We start from the raw sequence: 19,562 nt of genomic DNA on the forward strand, positions 1-19,562 counted from the left end.
TTTTTTTTTAAATCTATTAAAATTGACTATGCAATTACAAGAAATAAAAAAAATGATACAAGATCGATTGAATTTTGAATATGTTGTAACAATAGTATAGCACAAATTATAATTATGATATTTTTTTCAGGGAACTCATTTGATATAAAGGATTTCCATTCTGTTGTGTTGAAAAATGGGCCAATGCCACTTAACATTTTAGAAACTGTTATTGATAGCTGGATAGAAGAGAAAAGAAAACAACCAAGCACTCCTCCTCCGAATAGGAAGACTAATACTAACACTGGATGTCTACCTTCACCAAATATTTACTTGCAGTCATTATTATTGTTTGTGATATTGCACTTTGTTAAAGATTAAATTATTGCTTTTTTATCTCATATTTTTATAGATACATCATACATAACATTTAATTGCTTTGATGTAAAATGAAGTTTGTCTTGTTAAATGTACACATAGATAAAATTCATTGTTCTATGTTAATAAAAATAAACAATTATAACTCTTAATCTTTATTCAAGAGTTTCATTATTGTTATATAGTGAGCGCAATATAATTTATCACCAGTCCAGTAGTTAGCACAAAATAATTTTTCACCAGCCCAGTAGTTAGCACTTCTGTGCTAACATGAATGATGTCACAGTCACATAACTAAATTATGTCTATGGGCTCATAACAAAATAACATCAGCCAATCAGAAGACGCGTTACATCCAAAATTAAATAATGATGACTATATTTTTAAGTTTGATAATAAACTAAAATATGCACAATTTTTATATAGCAAAGCCTATATATGAAATATAACACAGGATACAAACAATATCATGTATTCAAATATCTTTATCAGTTAAGACTGGGGATGTGTAGAACGCTTCCTTAAAGCTTTCTTCCTTTGGCAAACCAGTTATCAAAATTACAAATAAACGTCTATGAAACAAAAATCATGAGGTACAAAAACAAAAAAATCATCTTAATCAATTGTTCACAATGTTGTTTGTTGCTTGCTAACACCAGAGACATATGTATATGTGTTGGCCATCAAATGCTAATTGGTGACTTGAAGGATAACTGAAACATTGGAGTATTTAGATATTCATCTGGACAACATACCAATAACAAAAACATGTTCGCCACTTCTTAAAATAAACCAAAATGGTAAAATACACTTTTTGGGTTCAATCTGAAATAAACCAAAAGAGTTGGAGCAACATCTGGTTAAAATTATCAGCAGGACAAAAACTAAAACGATAAGAGATATAGATCCATGACACTAAATCCTTATATACATAGCAATCCACACAAAAAGTAAAGGAACAAATCCTTGCTGTTCTACATCCTAAAGTCACAGCGATACCTTTAACTTTCATCACCTTGAACAACTCCCCTCACTCAAGTTTTACACGACACTTGGCACCTTTTTGAGTAAATGTTTTGCCAACTTAGGATCAAACCCTACTGTGAATTGAAGAACAAACCTGGAGAGCAATATAAATTGAAAAAAAATCACTTAAATCTGAATTTATCAATTTGATCTAAGTTCGGAAGATAAACCGTACGAACAGATATACCAGCGAACCGGTAAATACTCATCCTGTGTATTGTAAATAAAGGCAACAGTATTATAACGCTGTTCAGAACTCATAAATCGATTGAGAAAAAACGCATGTTCCGATTATTCAAATAACTAGCAATGTGATTTCTGTTTTTTGTGATATTGTTAATCTATATTATGGTAACTGTTGACAAAACAGTGTAGTAACACAAAGAAGCTAATAACAAAACTAAATTTTTAGGCCATGAAACAGGTATTAACCCAGTTGTGTTCTACATGAATTAGTTCTTCAAACCTGATTAGGAAACAAATGACTAATGAGAGTATTTATATTTAGATGTGGTACGTCTTACTGTATTAGGCGAATATTGATGCTTTGAGAAGAAAGAGGACAACGGGAGACATTTACAGTTTTATTGTACCATGTTGTACATCTTTAGAAACAAGTACATGCTCTTTGATGCCTGAAATATAATAAAATGTATAATTATCGATTGGTTAGATGGTGTACTTCGACAAATAAATCTATTTGATCTGAAATGCACATTTAATGTCATAATAAGTGTAAGTTATCTTACAGATTGTTTCTTTGTGTGTTGCATTGTCGTTTTTTTTTTGTTGCACACCAGTGTTTCTATTTGTTTCGTTGTTTTCCCTCGGTTTTAGTTTGTAAACTGGATTTTTTTTATCGATTTATGACTTTTAGACAGCGGTATACTGTTGCCTTTCTTTCTGAAGTCAAGAACTAATAAATTACTTCACACAGCAAATATATGCTTTACCAATCATAATTAAAATATAGTTGATTATATATAATCGTAACAGCTTATATAAGTTTTTAATCTCATCCTTTGATTTTATGTATATCACTGTTTTCCGAATATATAATAAAAAGATTCAAGGTTCATTGATACAAAAAAAAAAGTAAAATCACCAAGATGATGAACTCCGAGTAATTTTCTAACCGGAAACTCCCTAAACAAATGGCACAACGAAAAGCTTTAACACATCAAACGAATGAATAACAACTGTCATATTCCTGTCTTGGTACAATTATTTTCTATGTAGAAAATGATGGATTGAACCTGGTTTTATAGCTAGCTAAACCTCTCACTTGTATGACAGTCGCATCCAATTCCATTATAGTGACAAATAATTTCCAGATCTACCCAAACATTAATTCTAAATACCTTTTTATTGACAACGATCACGTCCACATACATCATCTGCAGAAGCCTGAGACAAAACTTTAGACTGGTACATTTTTATTACTTCATTACCTACAGAGAAGAAACGAAGAGTTCTTTAATATATGGTTTGCCTATTGATTGCCTATACAAATATACGGATAATTCAAGTTGAAAAAGAGTATTTGGAAGAAGGGGTATTTTTTCATATTCCAGACTACATTCAACAGGTGTTTGAAGACACTAGCAAGAGACAATGCATTCCTATAAAACCGACCGATTAATTCATATACCATATGAACAATTGTTTTACATCTACAAATATGCAAGCCACACCTTATTGTGAATTGAAAAGAAGTCTTGACAAGAGTAAATACTATAAATAGACTTAGTATTTGTCTGTTTATAAATTATACTTTATTAAAGATCAGCCTACTTTGTTCATAGTATTCTGAAAGTCTAGCAGGTACTGGTTTTTGTTTTGCTACGAGGCTTACTCTATCGATGTTGATTTCCAGACACATTCTTTTAGTAGTGATCTGTAAAACACATAACAGTAAATAACCATTTTCGTTTATAATATATACGCTAATATGTGATGAGATAAACAATTCTTATGCACCACTTTTTGTAATATTAATTTCCAATTGATAACGTCAAAATTTTTAGATGTCATAATCGGACAGCTTGAAGTCATATGAAACGAGTGAGTGGTGAAAAATAATGTTTGTCCAATTCTTAAACCAATGCATTTATACATCATAAACTTAGTCCTCTGTGCACGTTTTTATCATTATTTTCGCAAATATATCATATAATCGTCAATTTTTTCTCTCTCTGTTTGTTATGATTCAACAAATATGGCTGCTCATTAAATGCCGTGTTTTGAAGCCGAGTTTTACAGATTGTCACCTTATAGTAAACAAATCACAAAAAGCATGGATATTGAGCACGTGTTTAACATGTATAATCAGATATTTGTTTTATTTCAATGACAGATCCATGCGTATTGTGGTCACCGGATTTTTACGAGGAGGGTAACGCTCGGGTCACTATGCATACGGAAAATATGTCGGTGAATTGCTTCCTAGAAGCAAGCAATTAAAAATAAGTAAACTTCTTCTAAATGTGGACAAATTAAAGAATTTTCCACAGAAAAAAGTATTTGTACATAAGTTGTATAATGAAAACTATCCATTTAGTTATAAAAACATATGAATATTTTTTTTTTATTTGAGGTTTCTTATGACTTTAAGGGCATACGATACAGTTACAGGGGAGGTAATGACGTTGCTAGCGTGAATACAGCCACAAATCCGAATTTTGAGCAGATTTACAAAATTTCGACCTCATTTTACTCAAAAAAGTAGTACAGGAAGGTATAATTTTTTTTATTACATATTTGACTGTAAAATTGTAAATGCGGGATCAAAACTGTATCGTATGCCCTTTTAACTAAAATGTCCTATAGGCGTTTTCTGTTTGGTTCATCTGTATTCTGAATAATTTTGTTCTTGGGCTGTTTTAGGTGTCAGACCACCAATTACTCCCTCCAAATTAGAACGTATGTAAAAGTAGCCCTACTCTGACACAAAATAGTGCTTTTGATGTCCTTGTTTACCTAAACTAACTAACAAATTTGCAGAAATGAAACTTTTGGTGAAAGAGAAATAGATCTAGATCATTTTGAGCCAAAATTTACTTGTCTATGAGCATTAAAAATTGAGGATTAATGCGCTCAATAGTATACTAATTTTAGATTTTCAGAAAACCATTTTTGTTTGGCTTTCCTCTATTTGAAGGTCAGTTATTTTGTTAGATGGCTTCAAAGGTATGATGAAAATTGGCATGTAGAAAGCTGATACATGTACAATTAAGGATATATGTACCTGGTTTCTCTGAAGTTAAACTTAAGGTAAAATATTAAAAAAAGCTGTGAAAATTGCAAATATTGGTTGAACAGGTAGGGATTTTTAATTGGTGGTCCGACACCTTTATCTTATTTATATTTACCCTATCTGATTTTTTAAATTTGTTATCATGCAACATCATTAGATTTATTAATAACGACATATTTTTGAAACCATATTAAACGATATGCAAACACATGTCTACAATATTAACTCAAAATCAACATTGAATAATTGCTGTAAAATAACTGCCTTACCCAATCAAAGTACAAATCCAGCTGACCAGATTGTATCTCTTTTTTCTTATACAGACCATATGTACTAGTAGTATTCATAGAATCAATATCAGCCTCCATTCCAGTCGGTATAGCAATTTCCATAAATCCCATAGTGCTATTTCCACCTCGTAACCAACTTGAAAAAATCAAAGTCTATTGAATTTAAATTTATACATACAATAGTAAAGCGTTTATCAACCAAAAGGAACAAATGATAAAATATTCCCGAGAATAAGAATCGTATGTATTGTATGAACCGTACTTAATTGACCGCAAGACATACGTTTGAAAGACTGAACATTATTTAATGACTCTATGGTCAGTTTCTTAAGTACTGTTTAGATAAAAATGATCATTTTAGGATAAAATTGATCATTTTAGGATACAATTGATTTACAATTGAATCAATCATTGCTCACTTAATTCAACTAATCAATAATTAAGAACAAATCCATAATAAACTTATATTAACGCGTGCATATAAATGACACAAACAAAAACATCCGATATTACTATCACACTTCCAAATGCTAGATCTTTTAATGCTGCTGAAAACAAATAAACTCATCATAGATACCAGGACTAAATTTAGTAAACGCCAGACGCGCGTTTCGTCTACAAAAGACTCATCAGTGACGCTCAAATACCAAAAAAGTTAAAAAGGCCAAATAAAGTACGAATTTGAAGAGCATTGAGGACCGAAATTCCTAATAATTTTGTCAAATACAGCTAAGGTAATCTATGCCGTCATGTTTCACAATTATATCATAACCATCTTTAAAAAATCATTTCGGATAAAAGATATGATCTTAATTACAAAAAGACATATACATATATTTGTATTAAAACATGTCCAGTTATTAAATTAAAAGCATACCTAAAGCAAATTTTCAACCTAAATCCTAGAACAGAATCATTCAGAATTGTAGTGCGTAAATAAAATGCTGGCTTTCGAAGTTCTTCTGGAACGTTGAAGAACACAGCTATCTAAATGGAGTACAGCAAGATAAAACTATAATTCAAATGTGTTTACTAAGAAATTAACACATGATCATACCGTATACAAATATTGAGGCTTATAGTCAATTTAAGCGACCGACTTTGATTTATTAGACACTATTTTATATTTGATAATAGTAACACTGTCTAAATTCAACAGTAATATTTCATCCCACTAATTGCTGATCATATTAACAAGACAAAAACACATGAGATTTTTTTATCAACATGTCAATTTTTCATACTAAATTAACAAAACTCGTTAAGTAGAACAAAAGCAATTTTTTCTAGTTAATAACATAAATGTTTCATCCTTGATATATTTTTAATCGTTCATAATACCAACCTCAGACATCAGAAACCCAGATCCTGCACATTCTATAGATATGTTCCGTATGCTTGATGGAGCCTAAGATAAAGCATAAAACCGATCCTATCACGTAGATGTTATGGCATGAAATCAATCAACGACTGAGTGAGACAAACACATACATCCGTTTCCTGTTCTTCTGAATTCGGTACTCATATGAATTATGTGTGGCATATTCAGAGTACATACAACATGTTTTGATGTTTTTGAAATAAATCTATGCTACTATTTACTGTCAAATCCATATTTGACTTGCGTAATTAAGGAGTGAGCCGCCATGTTGGATAAGTAAAATCCATAAATGATACAATTGAAAAGAAATAAAACAAGACCTACCTCGAACGAATTAAGTTCGAGAGTTTTCATTCGTATAAAGTCATGTTTTGACATGACGTGAATGCGTCAAAATCATTCATGAAATTTAGCAGTCTGTGATAAGTAAATATCTATCGATAATTTGACCACCTGTTTTACAAGCGAAAGAAGTGAGCCATATTAATATATATATTTCTTATTGAGATTTTAGAGTACTTGCAGTACAGAAATGTGCGAAATTTTGAATAATGAATTTGTTTTTATTAATTACTTTACTATTTCATGCAAAACCTTTTATTAATGAATTTAACTCACATCAACTGACTGTAAAACTAAAGAGTTTCCGTTGTCAACCGCGAAAGTATGACCATTCCATGAATCGCCTTTCACATTTAACACCGCATCAAATTGTTCTACAAAAACCTTTTCTGCAAAACTAGTGATTGCTTGTATGGCAATTACAGTATCCTATGAAATATAAACAAATATCTATTAAAATTATGTCATGGTAATTGTGTGTTTCCAATTTACAGTTTCGTGTTTCTAACTCTTTAGATTTCTTTGTTGTGTTTTATAACTGTTGTTCGCCTTTTTCGCAGATTTCGTACTTGTTATGGAATGTCAGTTCGTATTACGACTTTGAATATCCCTTTGGTGTTATTCGTGTCAAATCCTTTATCAGGAAAAGTTATTTAAAAAGAAATTTTAACGTCTGATACTACCCCTAGTTTTGTTGAAAAGGTTTTGTGTTGCTCTTAAAATTACCAATCCACAAATGTAATACATCAAATAACTTGATATAACTTATTAACATATATTCTCTTTTTGTTTGAGCTTTGAATGTCCATTTTGATATATTCTATTTAATATTAGCTACGTAATGCTAAACCATTATTTGCTACAATGCTTACTTGTGTTGATATGAAACCACCATATGGGTTCTTTTGTTTATTCAACCATTTTACAACCAGCACTCCATTTTTGATATCATTTCTTATGTTGTATATTAGGAGAACATATGATGTTATTTCAATGTCGAGTGCTCTGACTTTTACTTTAGGTGGTGTCCAACGTCTGTAGGGCTGAATCTTGTTCGCTGCATTATCTGGTAATTTCCAGTATTTTGTTCCATCTTAAGAAAAGTGTGATATATTTTTAACATGTATAACTATAAACTATAAATAATGAAGTCCGATAAGTTTTCTAACTGTTAACAACCGACAAAAAAAAAATACGAGAAAAAAGTTCATTTACGCATGAACCGTTAAACATCTACATCTACATCTATACTATTGATCTGCAGTGGAAATCCATAACGCAGATACTGCTGTGCAAACGTCAACCTGCGTGCTCAGTATTTACAAGTGCAATTAAAATTGGATAAAAACAGGTGGTTTCAGTTTACAGCTGCAGTCTCCGCAGTTGCTCCTTGAAGCATTCCAGAGATGTGGCTTGGAAGGCTTCAGGAGGCAGACTGTTCCAGTCGGTGATGGTGCGTGGTATGTAGCTGTATTTGTAGGCATCTGTGGAAGTACTGATCTGAGTGAATTTTTCTGGATGGTATTGTCTTGTTGAGGTAGATGGTCTTCTCACGTAAGATGGTATATTGACTGCCGCCTTTCCGTGTGTTGCTTTGTAGAACATGCATAGTCTACTGGATTTCCGTCTAGTTTCTAATGTTTGCCATTCTAGGGTTTTCATGATGTTGGTGACTGTCCCTGGTTCTCGACTGTATGTTGATGTCGCAAATCTGGCAGCTCTTCTTTGGACCATTTCTAGGGAGTCTATGTGATGTTTTCGATACGGATCCCATACTGCAGAGGCGTACTCGAGATGTGGGCGCACTAGCGATGTATAGGCCTGCGCTTTGATGTCATGTGGACACTTCGAGATATTACGTCTTAGGAAACCTAGTACTCGATTTGATTTTGTGATTACTTTCTTGATGTGTGGATCCCAACTGAGGTCTTCTGACAACTCGACTCCAAGGTATGGATATTGGTGTACTGTGGTTAGTTGTTGTCCCATCATTTCATACTCTCTTATTGTTGGATTTTTCTTTCTTGTTACCCTCAGTGTGTAGCATTTAGCTGGGTGGAATGTCATTTGCCACTTCTCTGCCCATTTAGTCAGTTCTGTTAGATCTTTTTGTAGTTGTAAGCTGTCCTCACTACCCTTGATGGATCGATATAGTAGCGAGTCGTCAGCAAATAGACGTAGGGTTGATTTTGATGATATTGTTTCTCCCATATCGTTGATGTATATCAAGAAACAAAGTGGTCCTAATACTGTACCCTGTGGAACTCCTGATCGTACTGGTTTGTTCTCACTGGTTTCTCCATCTAGACATACTCTCTGGTGTCGGTGAGTGAGCCATGCAGAAATCCATAGTAGAGTGTTGTATGTTATCCCCTAGTATGCCATTTTCTTTAGAAGTCTTTGGTGGGGAACTGTATCGAACGCTTTCGAAAAATCAAGGATAAGCATGTCTATTTGTCCTCGAATGTCCAGTTCTCTTGCCACTGTTTCTATGGTGTTAATGAGTTGTGTTTCGCATGATCGGTTACGTCTAAATCCGTGTTGAAAGTCGGATAGGACGAGATGTTCTTCAAGATGTTCCATGATGTGCTTGTAGATAATGTGTTCCATGACTTTACAACATATGGTGGTTAACGATACGGGGCGGTAGTTTACTGCTTGACTTCTGTCCCCCTTTTTGTAGATGGCTGTGATGTTTGCTTGTCGCCAATCTTCAGGAACTTCTCCTTTTTCATATGACTGTTCAAAGATTTTTGTGAGGAATGGTGCAATTTCACAGTGTGCTTCTTTCAAAACTCTAGTTGGTATTTTGTCAGGACCGTTTGCTTTTGTTGGGTCTAGGAGTTTAAGCTGTTTCTCAACCCCTTCCGGTCTGATATGTAACTTTCTGATGTTTGGAGTTGTACTGGTTCCCATGTTTGGCATGTTTTCGCTATCCTCTGTCGTGAAGACACTATCATATTGAGTGTTCAATATTTCTGATTTGCCTTTGCTGTCAATAATATGTTCTCCTAGGTTGTTCTGGAGGGGGGATATTCCCATTGTGTCCTTTTTCCTTGATTTTATGTACTTCCAAAACTTTTTGCCGAGGCTTGGTTTAGGGTTTTCTTCGTCCTCTTGATTTAGGATTTGTCTAACATAGTTGTCGTGGGCCTCGTTCATTGTCTTCTTCACAAGGTCTCTCATCTGTTTGTACTTATTCCAGTTTTTCTTGGTGTTATGTTTTTCAGCAGCATTGTATCTTCGCTGTCTGCGTCGTATCAGTCTTTTAATATGTGTAGAGATCCATGAAACATGTTGTTTACTACCTATAGTCTTCTGTGGGATGAATTCTTTGGTTGCTTGTAGTATGATCTTTTTAAAGTATGTCCAGTTTTCTTCTACGGTGTTTTCTTCCATGTTGTTCATTCTTGTTGTAAAGTTTTCTTGAATGTTTTCCTTGAGTCCGTTCATATCGCCCTTTTTAAATAGGTGCACCAGTCTGGGTTTCTTTTTTGATGTCTTTGCCTTCATATCTATATTTGCTATGACTACTTGGTGGTCACTCATTCCAGGATGTACTTCAATATTGGTTACAAGTCCTGGGTTGGTTGTCATGAGTAAGTCTAGTATGTTTTGTCCTCTAGTTGGCTCATTTACCATTTGGTTCATGTCGTTGTTGTTTGAGATTTCAATTAGTTTTTCATTTAGTGCTTTTCCGTACTGTGGGTTAGTGTTTACAGTGTTTGGTTGCCAGTTGATATGTGGCAGATTAAAATCTCCTCCTAGTATGACATTTGGTAGGTTTTGGCTTGTGTTCATTATGCAATTAATAGATTTTTCAAGTTCTTCAAGTTTGTCTATGTTACTGCATGGCTGTCTGTAGAAGGTACCTATGTATAGGGGTTGTCGTCCCTGTGTGTTGATCTTACACCATGCTGTTTCACAATCACTTCCAGTCAATATTTCTGTTGTGATGTAGTTGTTATCAACAGCTATAAATACTCCACCTTCTCCTAATTTTCTGTCTTTTCTGTATGGATTCTGGAATTGGTCTGGAAATACTTCACTACTGGCTATTGTGTTGTCCAAGTGAGATTCTGTCCCTAGCATAATGTCTGGTTTGTGTGTTTCGATCAGGTTTTGAAGTTCTACCTTTTTCTTGTCGCTAATTAGACTTCTGCAGTTTACAAACATGACTTTCATTTGGTTGTGATTAGAATTATTTATATTTTGGTGGTTGGTGTTTTCAGTTGGAGTTTCATTCTCATTCTCAGAGTCTGATAGTGTTTCGAACGAGTTGCTAGTACTCACTATGCTCAATTCATTCATGAAGAAAGAGTCTGTGAATGTCAGGAGTCTGCATTGTGGACATTGAAATACTAAGCTATGGATATTCTGGAATTTCTTGTAGTCGTCTTTAGTAAGACCATCACATTTTGCATGTACCCACGTATCGCATTCATCGCACTGCTTTTCAAATTTTAATATGTTGTTACAGACAACAGAATGAAGGTCAAGTTCAATAATGCCGATTTTGACGTTTACCGTTCCTGAAGGAGTTATGGTTCTTGAAAGATTGAAAAATGGCATTTCCAGTAGTGTCCGTGAATTTACGCATGAACTGTTCAACCAAAGCTTCCCAAATTTTAATATGTTGTTACTGATGACAAAATGGAGGTCAAGTTCAATAATGACGATTTAGACTTTTACCGTTCATGAGTTATGGTTCTTGAAAGATTAAAAAATGGCCTTTCCAGTCGTGTCCGTGCATTTACTCATGAACTTTTCAACCAAAGCTTTTCAAATTTAAATATGTTGTTACTGATGACAAAATGGAGGTCAAATTTGATATTGACGATTTTCACTTTCACCGTTCATCAGTTATGGTTCTTGTGATATTGGCAGGATACAAATAAATGTTAATAAATCCGGTTTGCTGTCGTTGTGACAGCCTCTTGTTATATATATATTACGTCTGTTGAAATAATGTTATACGACTATCGTTCAGGAGTTCTGGTTCTTGAAAGCTTGAAAAAGGACATTTCTAGTCGTGTCCGTGCATTTACGCATGAACTGTTCAACCAAAGCTTCCCAAATTTTGATATGTTGTTACTGATGACAAAATGGAGGTCAAGTTTATTAATGACGATTTTGACTTTTACCGTTTAGGAGTTATGGTTCTTAAAAGATTGAAAAATGGCTTTTCAAGTAGTGTCCGTGCTTTTACGCATAAACCATTCAACATAAGCTTTTCAAATTTTAATATGTTGATACTGATGACAAAATGGAGGTCAAATTTGATATTGACGATTTTCACTTTCACCGTTCATCAGTTATGGTTCTTGTGATATTGGCAGGATACAAATAAATGTTAATAAATCCGGTTTGCTGTCGTTGTGACAGCCTCTTGTTATATATATATTATGTCTGTTGAAATAATGTTATACGACTGTCATACAATCGAGAGGCTTGACTAGCTATACAACCAGTTTTATTCTACCATTGTTTACTCAAGGAAACACATGTACCAAGTATATGACAGTATTTTCAAAACATTTGATGTGTTTGAGATTCTAATTTTGTCATTTGAGAATTGACTTTTCATTTGGAATTTTCTTTGGAACTTTGCTTTGCATTTTATGTTACATTTTCACCAAAACAAGTTCTAATGTAAAAAAAGTCGTGGTGATCTCAACGTTTTACCATTTACTTTTTATAATGGCTCTAGTGATGTAGAATCTAGATCAAAACGAACTTTAGCATGATGCATTGAAGTAGTTACCTTCAGTAAAAGAGTATCTTTCAATCTGTTGTAACAGTGACCGGGATAATGGAGCATCTAATAATGTTAAAGCATATGTAGCAATGACAAGTTCATATAGATTATCTTCCGATATGGACCTACGATTCTCTAAAACTTTAACAATAAAGCTAACTGCATTTTTAATCGATTTCTTGGTTTCCTCAATCGCCTGAAACAAAAATAACAAAGTGAATTCATCGTTTGCAAACTATCGATTTGAAAAAATCAATATAAATCAACATAGTTCAACTTGAGAAAACTTTACATAAACTTCTCCGGACTTTTGTTTAAAGTTTGTGAGATTCTTGTCTTAGTTTACACGTCAATGACCTGAAGAAAAGGTTTTCAACAGTTTAGTCATTTAGACACCATGCACCACTTCTATAGCACCATTACATATATTTAGTGATCCACAAACCAAGTTCAAACCCCCAATTTGACATGTACACAAACGTTTCATGTTGATGTGACATCCTTCAAACAAAATCTTTACTTCGAACATGCTTTAAATTGACAGGGGACGGACGGGAAAAGGACAAACAGAAGCAGACGGACATACTGATGCATGTATTATGATATTACATCTGGCGTTATAATCAAAATGGGATTACATGTTTGTCCTTTTTTGACATATCATAATGAATTAAAAATACCAAACAAAATAACGCAAATAAGACCATAGTTTCTTTTGTTATATTATAGTTCGTTTCTGTGTGTTTTACATTTTTAGGTTGTGTTTCTGTTGTGTCGTAGTTCTCCTCTTATATTTGATGTCTTTCCCTCAGTTTTAGTTTGTAACCCGGATTAGTTTTTTTCTTTCAATCGATTTATCAATTTCAAACAGCGGTATACTACTGTTGCCTATACCAGTTTAACAAAGGGTGCTCGAAGATACAGTATAAACAAAATCTGTTTGTCAACAACTACTTATCTTAAACATGTGATGCTATAGCTATACTCACATCTTCTGGGATCTGCTTTCGTTTAATCGCCTCATGTAGAGCAATAACAACATAAGATGTTAAACTGGCTGCACTTGATGCAGATCCTCCCTTAAGAAAAATATTTATTAGTGATAATTGCTAGCAAACTATAGATGTTTCAGCTTAAATGAGTTTAATATTTTTCTGTTATGTACCAAATATACATGCAATTAGTGCATGGTGACATATATCCCCAAGAAATTAAATTTCAAACATAAACATGTTACATAACTTATATGTTTAAGCTAAAAAAAAGATGGTTGAAAGTGTATCAGCAGAACAAACTGTCAATATTGAGAAATTTAGAAAACAATACCTTTATCAATGCGATGAGCTAAATCACAAAATACAGATACCCATGACGTCAGGCTGTAGATTTCTATGCTCTGAGTAATCAGTTGTATTTATGTAAAACAACAAATATGCTTTCGAGAAAAATATCTTGCTCAACAGCTTCATTTATTATTCTCTGCCTTGTTTATACATTTTAATATGGTGTATAAGGCTTGATAGTTACAGATGACGTTGGAATTAACTAGTCAGTAGTATAAAAAATATCCGTAATTTATTTTTCAGATATGATAAATAAGTACAGGTTAATTGTCTCAAAAACAAGCGTGTTTTAATTTTTCGAATGTGCCTGTACCAAGTCAAGAATATGACAGTTCTTGTCCATTCGTTTTTAATGTGTTTTGTTATTTGATTTTGCAATGTGATTATGGACTTTCCGAATCGATTTTCCTCTAAGTTCAGTATTTTTGTGATTTAACTTCTTTTTTTTTTTAAATATGGCTTTGAATATGATTGAAATACTAGTTCTTAAATATACAATTATAATGTAGATGTCCTAGTCTAAAAGACATTTCAACTCGTTGAATACATTTAGAAATGACTACCGTACTCCTAGCTTATTTGAATCTTATATAAATTTATTGTACTCGGGTAACCGAAGTAATGTTGATAAAATTGCAATGCCAGTATATGATTTCATATTCATACTGGCAATAATATATACCATACTGGTTATAATATATAACAGTACTTTGATTTCACCATTGGTAAATTCATATAACCATTTTACTCACCTGCATGCCTTTGTTTAAGACAACCCCCTTCTCTTGATATTCACCATTTGTTCTGTTTTGGTAACGGACCAGGAATCTAACAGCTCTTCGAATAACGTTTGGGTCAATATAAGTCAAATCTGCTGCTTGAGCAAATGACTTTACAACAAAAGCCGTCAACCTGAAAACAAACATTTCACATAAGAAACTACAATTTAAAATCGATTTGTCCTCCCAATTCAAACGTATTTGAAAAAGCAAGATGGATGAGTTATTATTATATGCAGGAAATAACGAGCACAATGACTCAGTTGATGCTAAGAAAGAAAGAAAATCAATAATTATGATCTTGATGTGTTGTGTTTCCCTCCATGTCAGTTTGTAACCCGGATTTGTTTACTCTGAAGATTTATGAGTTTTGAACATATTTTAGTAACGCTGATGCATTTATTTTTTGGATCATCTTTAATGACTGAAATTATTTGTTTTGATTAAATATTGATTTATATGTTTTTCTCGGAATGTAATAGCTGACAACTCAGGTTGAAACTACTCGAAACGATGTCGATAGGCAGGACTTGGATTACTTTATTTCGTTACGTTTTCTTTGCTCAAAAACGATTTCTTCGTTCTTATTTTACGTTGTTAATGCACGTTCAGTTAAAAAATTTAACTGCCAGATTGATTTTTGTCAATTTTTCAAGAATCGTTTTTTCATTTCATAAATAATAACATGTAAAATGTAAAAAACAAAAAGTACCACGTAGAACCATATCTGTCACTTTTCCCAAAAGCACTGAACGATCCATCATGACGAGAATATGACAGCTGTCGTTGGTACCCTGTAAAAAATGAAACCAAATCGTATTATGATAAATTCACTCTCCTTCGATATTCAACTGTCTTATGAAAGAAAATTGTTTATAAATATATTTTAAATTCTTGAACATCATTTTTAAATCAATCAGACATCACCCTTTTTTTTCTCAAGTAAATACACTTTATTATTGCTGTAATGAAAACACGCTAACTTTTGATTGAATGCCACAAATTGAAAACTACATCTACAATCGTAGCACCATAAAAAATATAAGACAATAGTTCACGAAAAGTCATTTAATCAAAGTTTACCTGAAGACAGGAATCTGTCAACTTTGTCTTTTATGTCATTTGTCAGCCTGTTAGTAGCCTTCAAATACACAGATATAAACACATTTGGTACAAATCGAACCATGTTTTGTTCACCACATCCATAAGACATACGTAACAAATCTTCTATTCCGGCAAGTGTTGTACCTATTAAATCACCTACATAGACATGATAGAAATATTTCAGAATTATTATAACCAGCACTTTATGGTAAAAACCTATAGACAAATTCCAAAAATTATATCTTACGATTTTCTGTTTTGATAGGAGAAATTTATATTTGATGTTTGCTTCTGATTATATAATATCCTTTGATAGTTTACTAATATCTGACATATCGAAAATTATATTCGGTCAGTTCTGAAGTGTAACGTTTACACTTTTTATTCACTAATTTAGTTGTTATTTTTGAAACAGTCGGTAGTACGTAATACCTAAAAAAATAAAATAAAAAAAACAAGAAAAATTACGACAAGACAAATAGCAAATTTTAATTGATTAGCAACACGAACCCCACTTGACAGTGATACAAAAATGTCGAAGGAAAAGTCAAGATTCGTTGAAGTATTCACTATTCTTTTGCTCGTTCAATAGACCATTAAATATTTTTGCAAAGTTATTACAAATTAAAAAGATTGTATTGACTTGCCTATTACAGACACCTTTATAAACTCTGAATCCGGAATGACAAATGGTGGTAAACTTATGAGAACATTTGTTGAAAACGTCCTTTCTTCACGCAGGTCAATAAGTACAGGTATATTATAGTTCTCTCGGATACCTTCTGGCTTTAAAACATAAATATCAAAATCTTTTCACAGTGTTAATAAAATAATAGGTCTTCAATTACTGTTACTGTCGAAATGATAGTTACTCCATAATACTACATTTATTTGGAATACTTAAAAGGAGGAATGTTGATTACAGCAAGGAAATTGATTAAAAAGAATGACTAGAAAGGAATCTTAGAGCAGGGATCCGGAATGTGGCAAGCAAAATTTGCACAATATCTTTTTAAATGTAGACCATTTTGTGTTTTTATTTTATTAGATTATGTTTACTTTTATTTACAGATTTCATCAGGATCGTAATGCGGTCGACATATAAAAACCAAAAACTTTAAATGATACCGCACATTAAATTCTCAATCATTTACATGTACCAAAGAAATAGAAATTCAGGAATACCAAAAAAAGGAGGAAAACTTATTGAGTTTACAAATTGTTATTGAAATACAGCAAATTTGCAATTATCTATTTAAATATTTTGTTTTATATTGTTTCTTTTCAGATCAGTATGTAGTTCTGCTACTGTATATATAAATATTTGGATTTGCTTTTATTGTCCTTTACATTCACTAAACGACAGAAATAAAATAATATTCAAACTATATTAGAAGAAAAAGTACATCCTTACTTTTCTGTGTTGTGTTTTGTATACAGTTATTATTCTTTTACTCTTTTGTTTTTTGTCATAGCGTTGTCAGTTTATTTTCAACTTATGAATGTGAATGTCCCTTTAATAAATTATGCCTCTCATTTAGCTACCTTTTCACTTGGGAATAAGTTGATCAACAGTCACATGTTGTCTGATATTAGCCATGAACGGAAAACCTGTTACGTTACGACAGCGCAAATTTTATAACAGAATTTAAAGCAGTGCGTAGCGGCACAAAGTTCGAACATTTCTTCTTTATGGTGTCATGCTGTAATATAGCGCTGGCTTTGTTACTTTATGTGGTATTATCAAAGTAAATGTATTGATACTGTATATTGTTAAGATGATGTGCACCGCCCCACCCACAAATACTTTTCAAATTACAAAACCAACAAACTACACTTTAAAAATTAAATCATTCTAACATACCTTTACTAACAGTGGCCTCTGCACAGCATCAGCAGCAGATTTAGATCTGACGTTCGCATCTAGTAAGGTTCTGCCTATTTTGATTGGAATGATTGGAAAATACACGGACATAACTGTCTCTTTCGGTATGAAAACCGTCTGATAATACAAATTTAAAACATATTATTTTAAGAGTTTAATAAACTTATAAATGATTTAATCGATGTATATTTTTATTCACATCTATGAACATTTTCCTTTTGACCATTAAGAATAATTACCTTTCAGCTTCACGTTTGAATTTTTTAAAAGGTAAATCACGAAAATACTAAGCTCCTAGGATAATTAAAAATTAAAATTAAAAGTCCCTATGTAAAATGACAATTTCAAAAGCACATCACTAATGGATAGCAACTGTCATATTCCTGAATTGGTACAGGCTTTATCTTTAAAAGTATCTTTTAGAAATTAGAATTAAGTTCTGGGTTGGTGAAATGGGTTCCTTACCTAGTGAAATAATTTCCATGTTTGTGAGATTTGTTTCTTACCTCGTGAAATAAGTTCTGGATTTGTGAGATTTGTTCCTCACTTGGTGAAATAAGTTCCTTACCTATGAAATATGTCACACATGTATATTCAAACATCAACTTGTGTAAGGTGAGCGCTTCAAATGGCCCTTCCACTGTTAGTTCGGTATAATTAAACAATTGTGCCCCCTTAAAAGCAATAATATCCAAAACTGTCGTCCCTGAAATGTTTTTTTTCACTTCGGGCTGCGTCCTCAGTAAAATAACTTTCATGTGTTGACAATTTTTAATATTCATCTTCCAACGGGCCATAATTGTATATTATGGATTGACAAAAAGTGGTCACTATAATATTTCTAGTAAAGATATATTTATTATTGATTATGTCTGTTTTAACGTATTCTTAGTGTTTCTTTTATATCCATCATATATGCCGTACCTTTGTCCATGCCTTTCCTTTGGGAACTACTGTATTACCATTCACGTCCACAAATGTCAAGTTGACATTTTTGTTGAGACTCACGTGAACCTAAAATTGATTAAAAAATTCTACATTTGTATGATACTTTGCAAGTCGTTGGCATTTAGCGCGATTCAAGAAAAAAATCCAACATACTAATCGCTCGATTTAAAACAATCTTTTACAAATTCAATTTTTTTTTGTAACAGTTTTTCGTGTTTAAATATAGAAAAATGACTTTAATATGGATCCAAATATCACTATATACACGGGAATAATACTTTCATTAGTTATGGTTTTCATTGATGTGAAACCATCAAACCCTATGACATCACGAATTTGACTATACTTTTTGGACCTTTAGGATTATAGCTCTTCATCTTTTATATAAGCTTTGGATTTCAAATATTTTGGCCACGAGCATCACTGAAGAGACATGTTTTGTCAAAATGCGCATCTGGTGCAACAAAATTGGTACCGTTGATTTGATTGTATAGTTGTTGTATTGATAAAAACACCACACCGTCTACATTATCTAAACTAAATTGCACAAATTGATAAAAATGAAATAAAAAAACAACCCTAGTATTAAAGGATTTCGAAATCGTTTAAACTTGTATTGAAGTGTATAAACGATATTATAAAACGGAATGAGAATGAAAATCCGTTTTATTTCAAGAACTTCTATTTATCTGCCCGACTTTGATTTCTGTCTAATTATAAAACAAAAATCCTTATTTAGTTAAGCATATGTTTAACGATTTATGTAATAGATAATCCTATACCGGATAATATATATCGGAAAGAAAATGTTCCTACATTTAGGTCTTCTTCCATGTAATTAAAAACTGTTATCTGTAGAATTAATATTTCCCCACGTATTGCTGAATAAGGTAGCTCAAAACGCATGAAGAATCTTTGAAAATTTATGATCTGTAACAAAAAATATATAGATGCACACAATTGTTTTAAATAGAACCGTTATTAGAATAATTTAAACGGTTAATTTAAAACATACAATACTATTCGTTTCAATACTCCTTTCTACTTAAGGAAACTATTAAACACTTTGTTGATAGATGCATTACCGGTATGA

General features: G+C 32.5%; 2 protein-coding genes across 2 annotated transcripts in view; one reads left to right on the forward strand and one right to left on the reverse strand.

The window, feature by feature from the left end:
• The window catches only part of LOC134711754 (uncharacterized), a 75,361-nt gene extending 74,906 nt beyond the window's left edge, over positions 1–455 (forward strand). Inside the window, exon 51 of the mRNA XM_063572611.1 lies at positions 131–455. Within this exon, the coding sequence (XP_063428681.1) occupies positions 131–360 (230 nt within the window). The 3' untranslated portion in view covers positions 361–455. The remainder of the gene's footprint in view (positions 1–130) is intronic.
• A 2,293-nt stretch (positions 456–2,748) lies between these two features.
• The window catches only part of LOC134711756 (CD109 antigen-like), a 53,578-nt gene continuing 36,764 nt past the window's right edge, over positions 2,749–19,562 (reverse strand). Inside the window, exons 20-35 of the mRNA XM_063572612.1 lie at positions 19,286–19,399; positions 18,446–18,535; positions 17,501–17,638; positions 16,284–16,422; positions 15,616–15,792; positions 15,245–15,326; positions 14,506–14,665; positions 13,400–13,489; positions 12,417–12,606; positions 7,525–7,745; positions 6,929–7,081; positions 6,275–6,337; positions 5,807–5,916; positions 4,909–5,065; positions 3,178–3,280; positions 2,749–2,834 (exon numbers count right to left, since the gene is read on the reverse strand). Coding sequence (XP_063428682.1) covers positions 2,749–2,834; positions 3,178–3,280; positions 4,909–5,065; positions 5,807–5,916; positions 6,275–6,337; positions 6,929–7,081; positions 7,525–7,745; positions 12,417–12,606; positions 13,400–13,489; positions 14,506–14,665; positions 15,245–15,326; positions 15,616–15,792; positions 16,284–16,422; positions 17,501–17,638; positions 18,446–18,535; positions 19,286–19,399 — 2,073 coding nt within the window. The remainder of the gene's footprint in view (positions 2,835–3,177; positions 3,281–4,908; positions 5,066–5,806; positions 5,917–6,274; positions 6,338–6,928; positions 7,082–7,524; positions 7,746–12,416; positions 12,607–13,399; positions 13,490–14,505; positions 14,666–15,244; positions 15,327–15,615; positions 15,793–16,283; positions 16,423–17,500; positions 17,639–18,445; positions 18,536–19,285; positions 19,400–19,562) is intronic.

The sequence above is a fragment of the Mytilus trossulus genome, chromosome 3 (genome assembly GCF_036588685.1).
Source record: "Mytilus trossulus isolate FHL-02 chromosome 3, PNRI_Mtr1.1.1.hap1, whole genome shotgun sequence".
Classification (NCBI taxonomy): Eukaryota; Metazoa; Mollusca; class Bivalvia; order Mytilida; family Mytilidae; genus Mytilus; species Mytilus trossulus.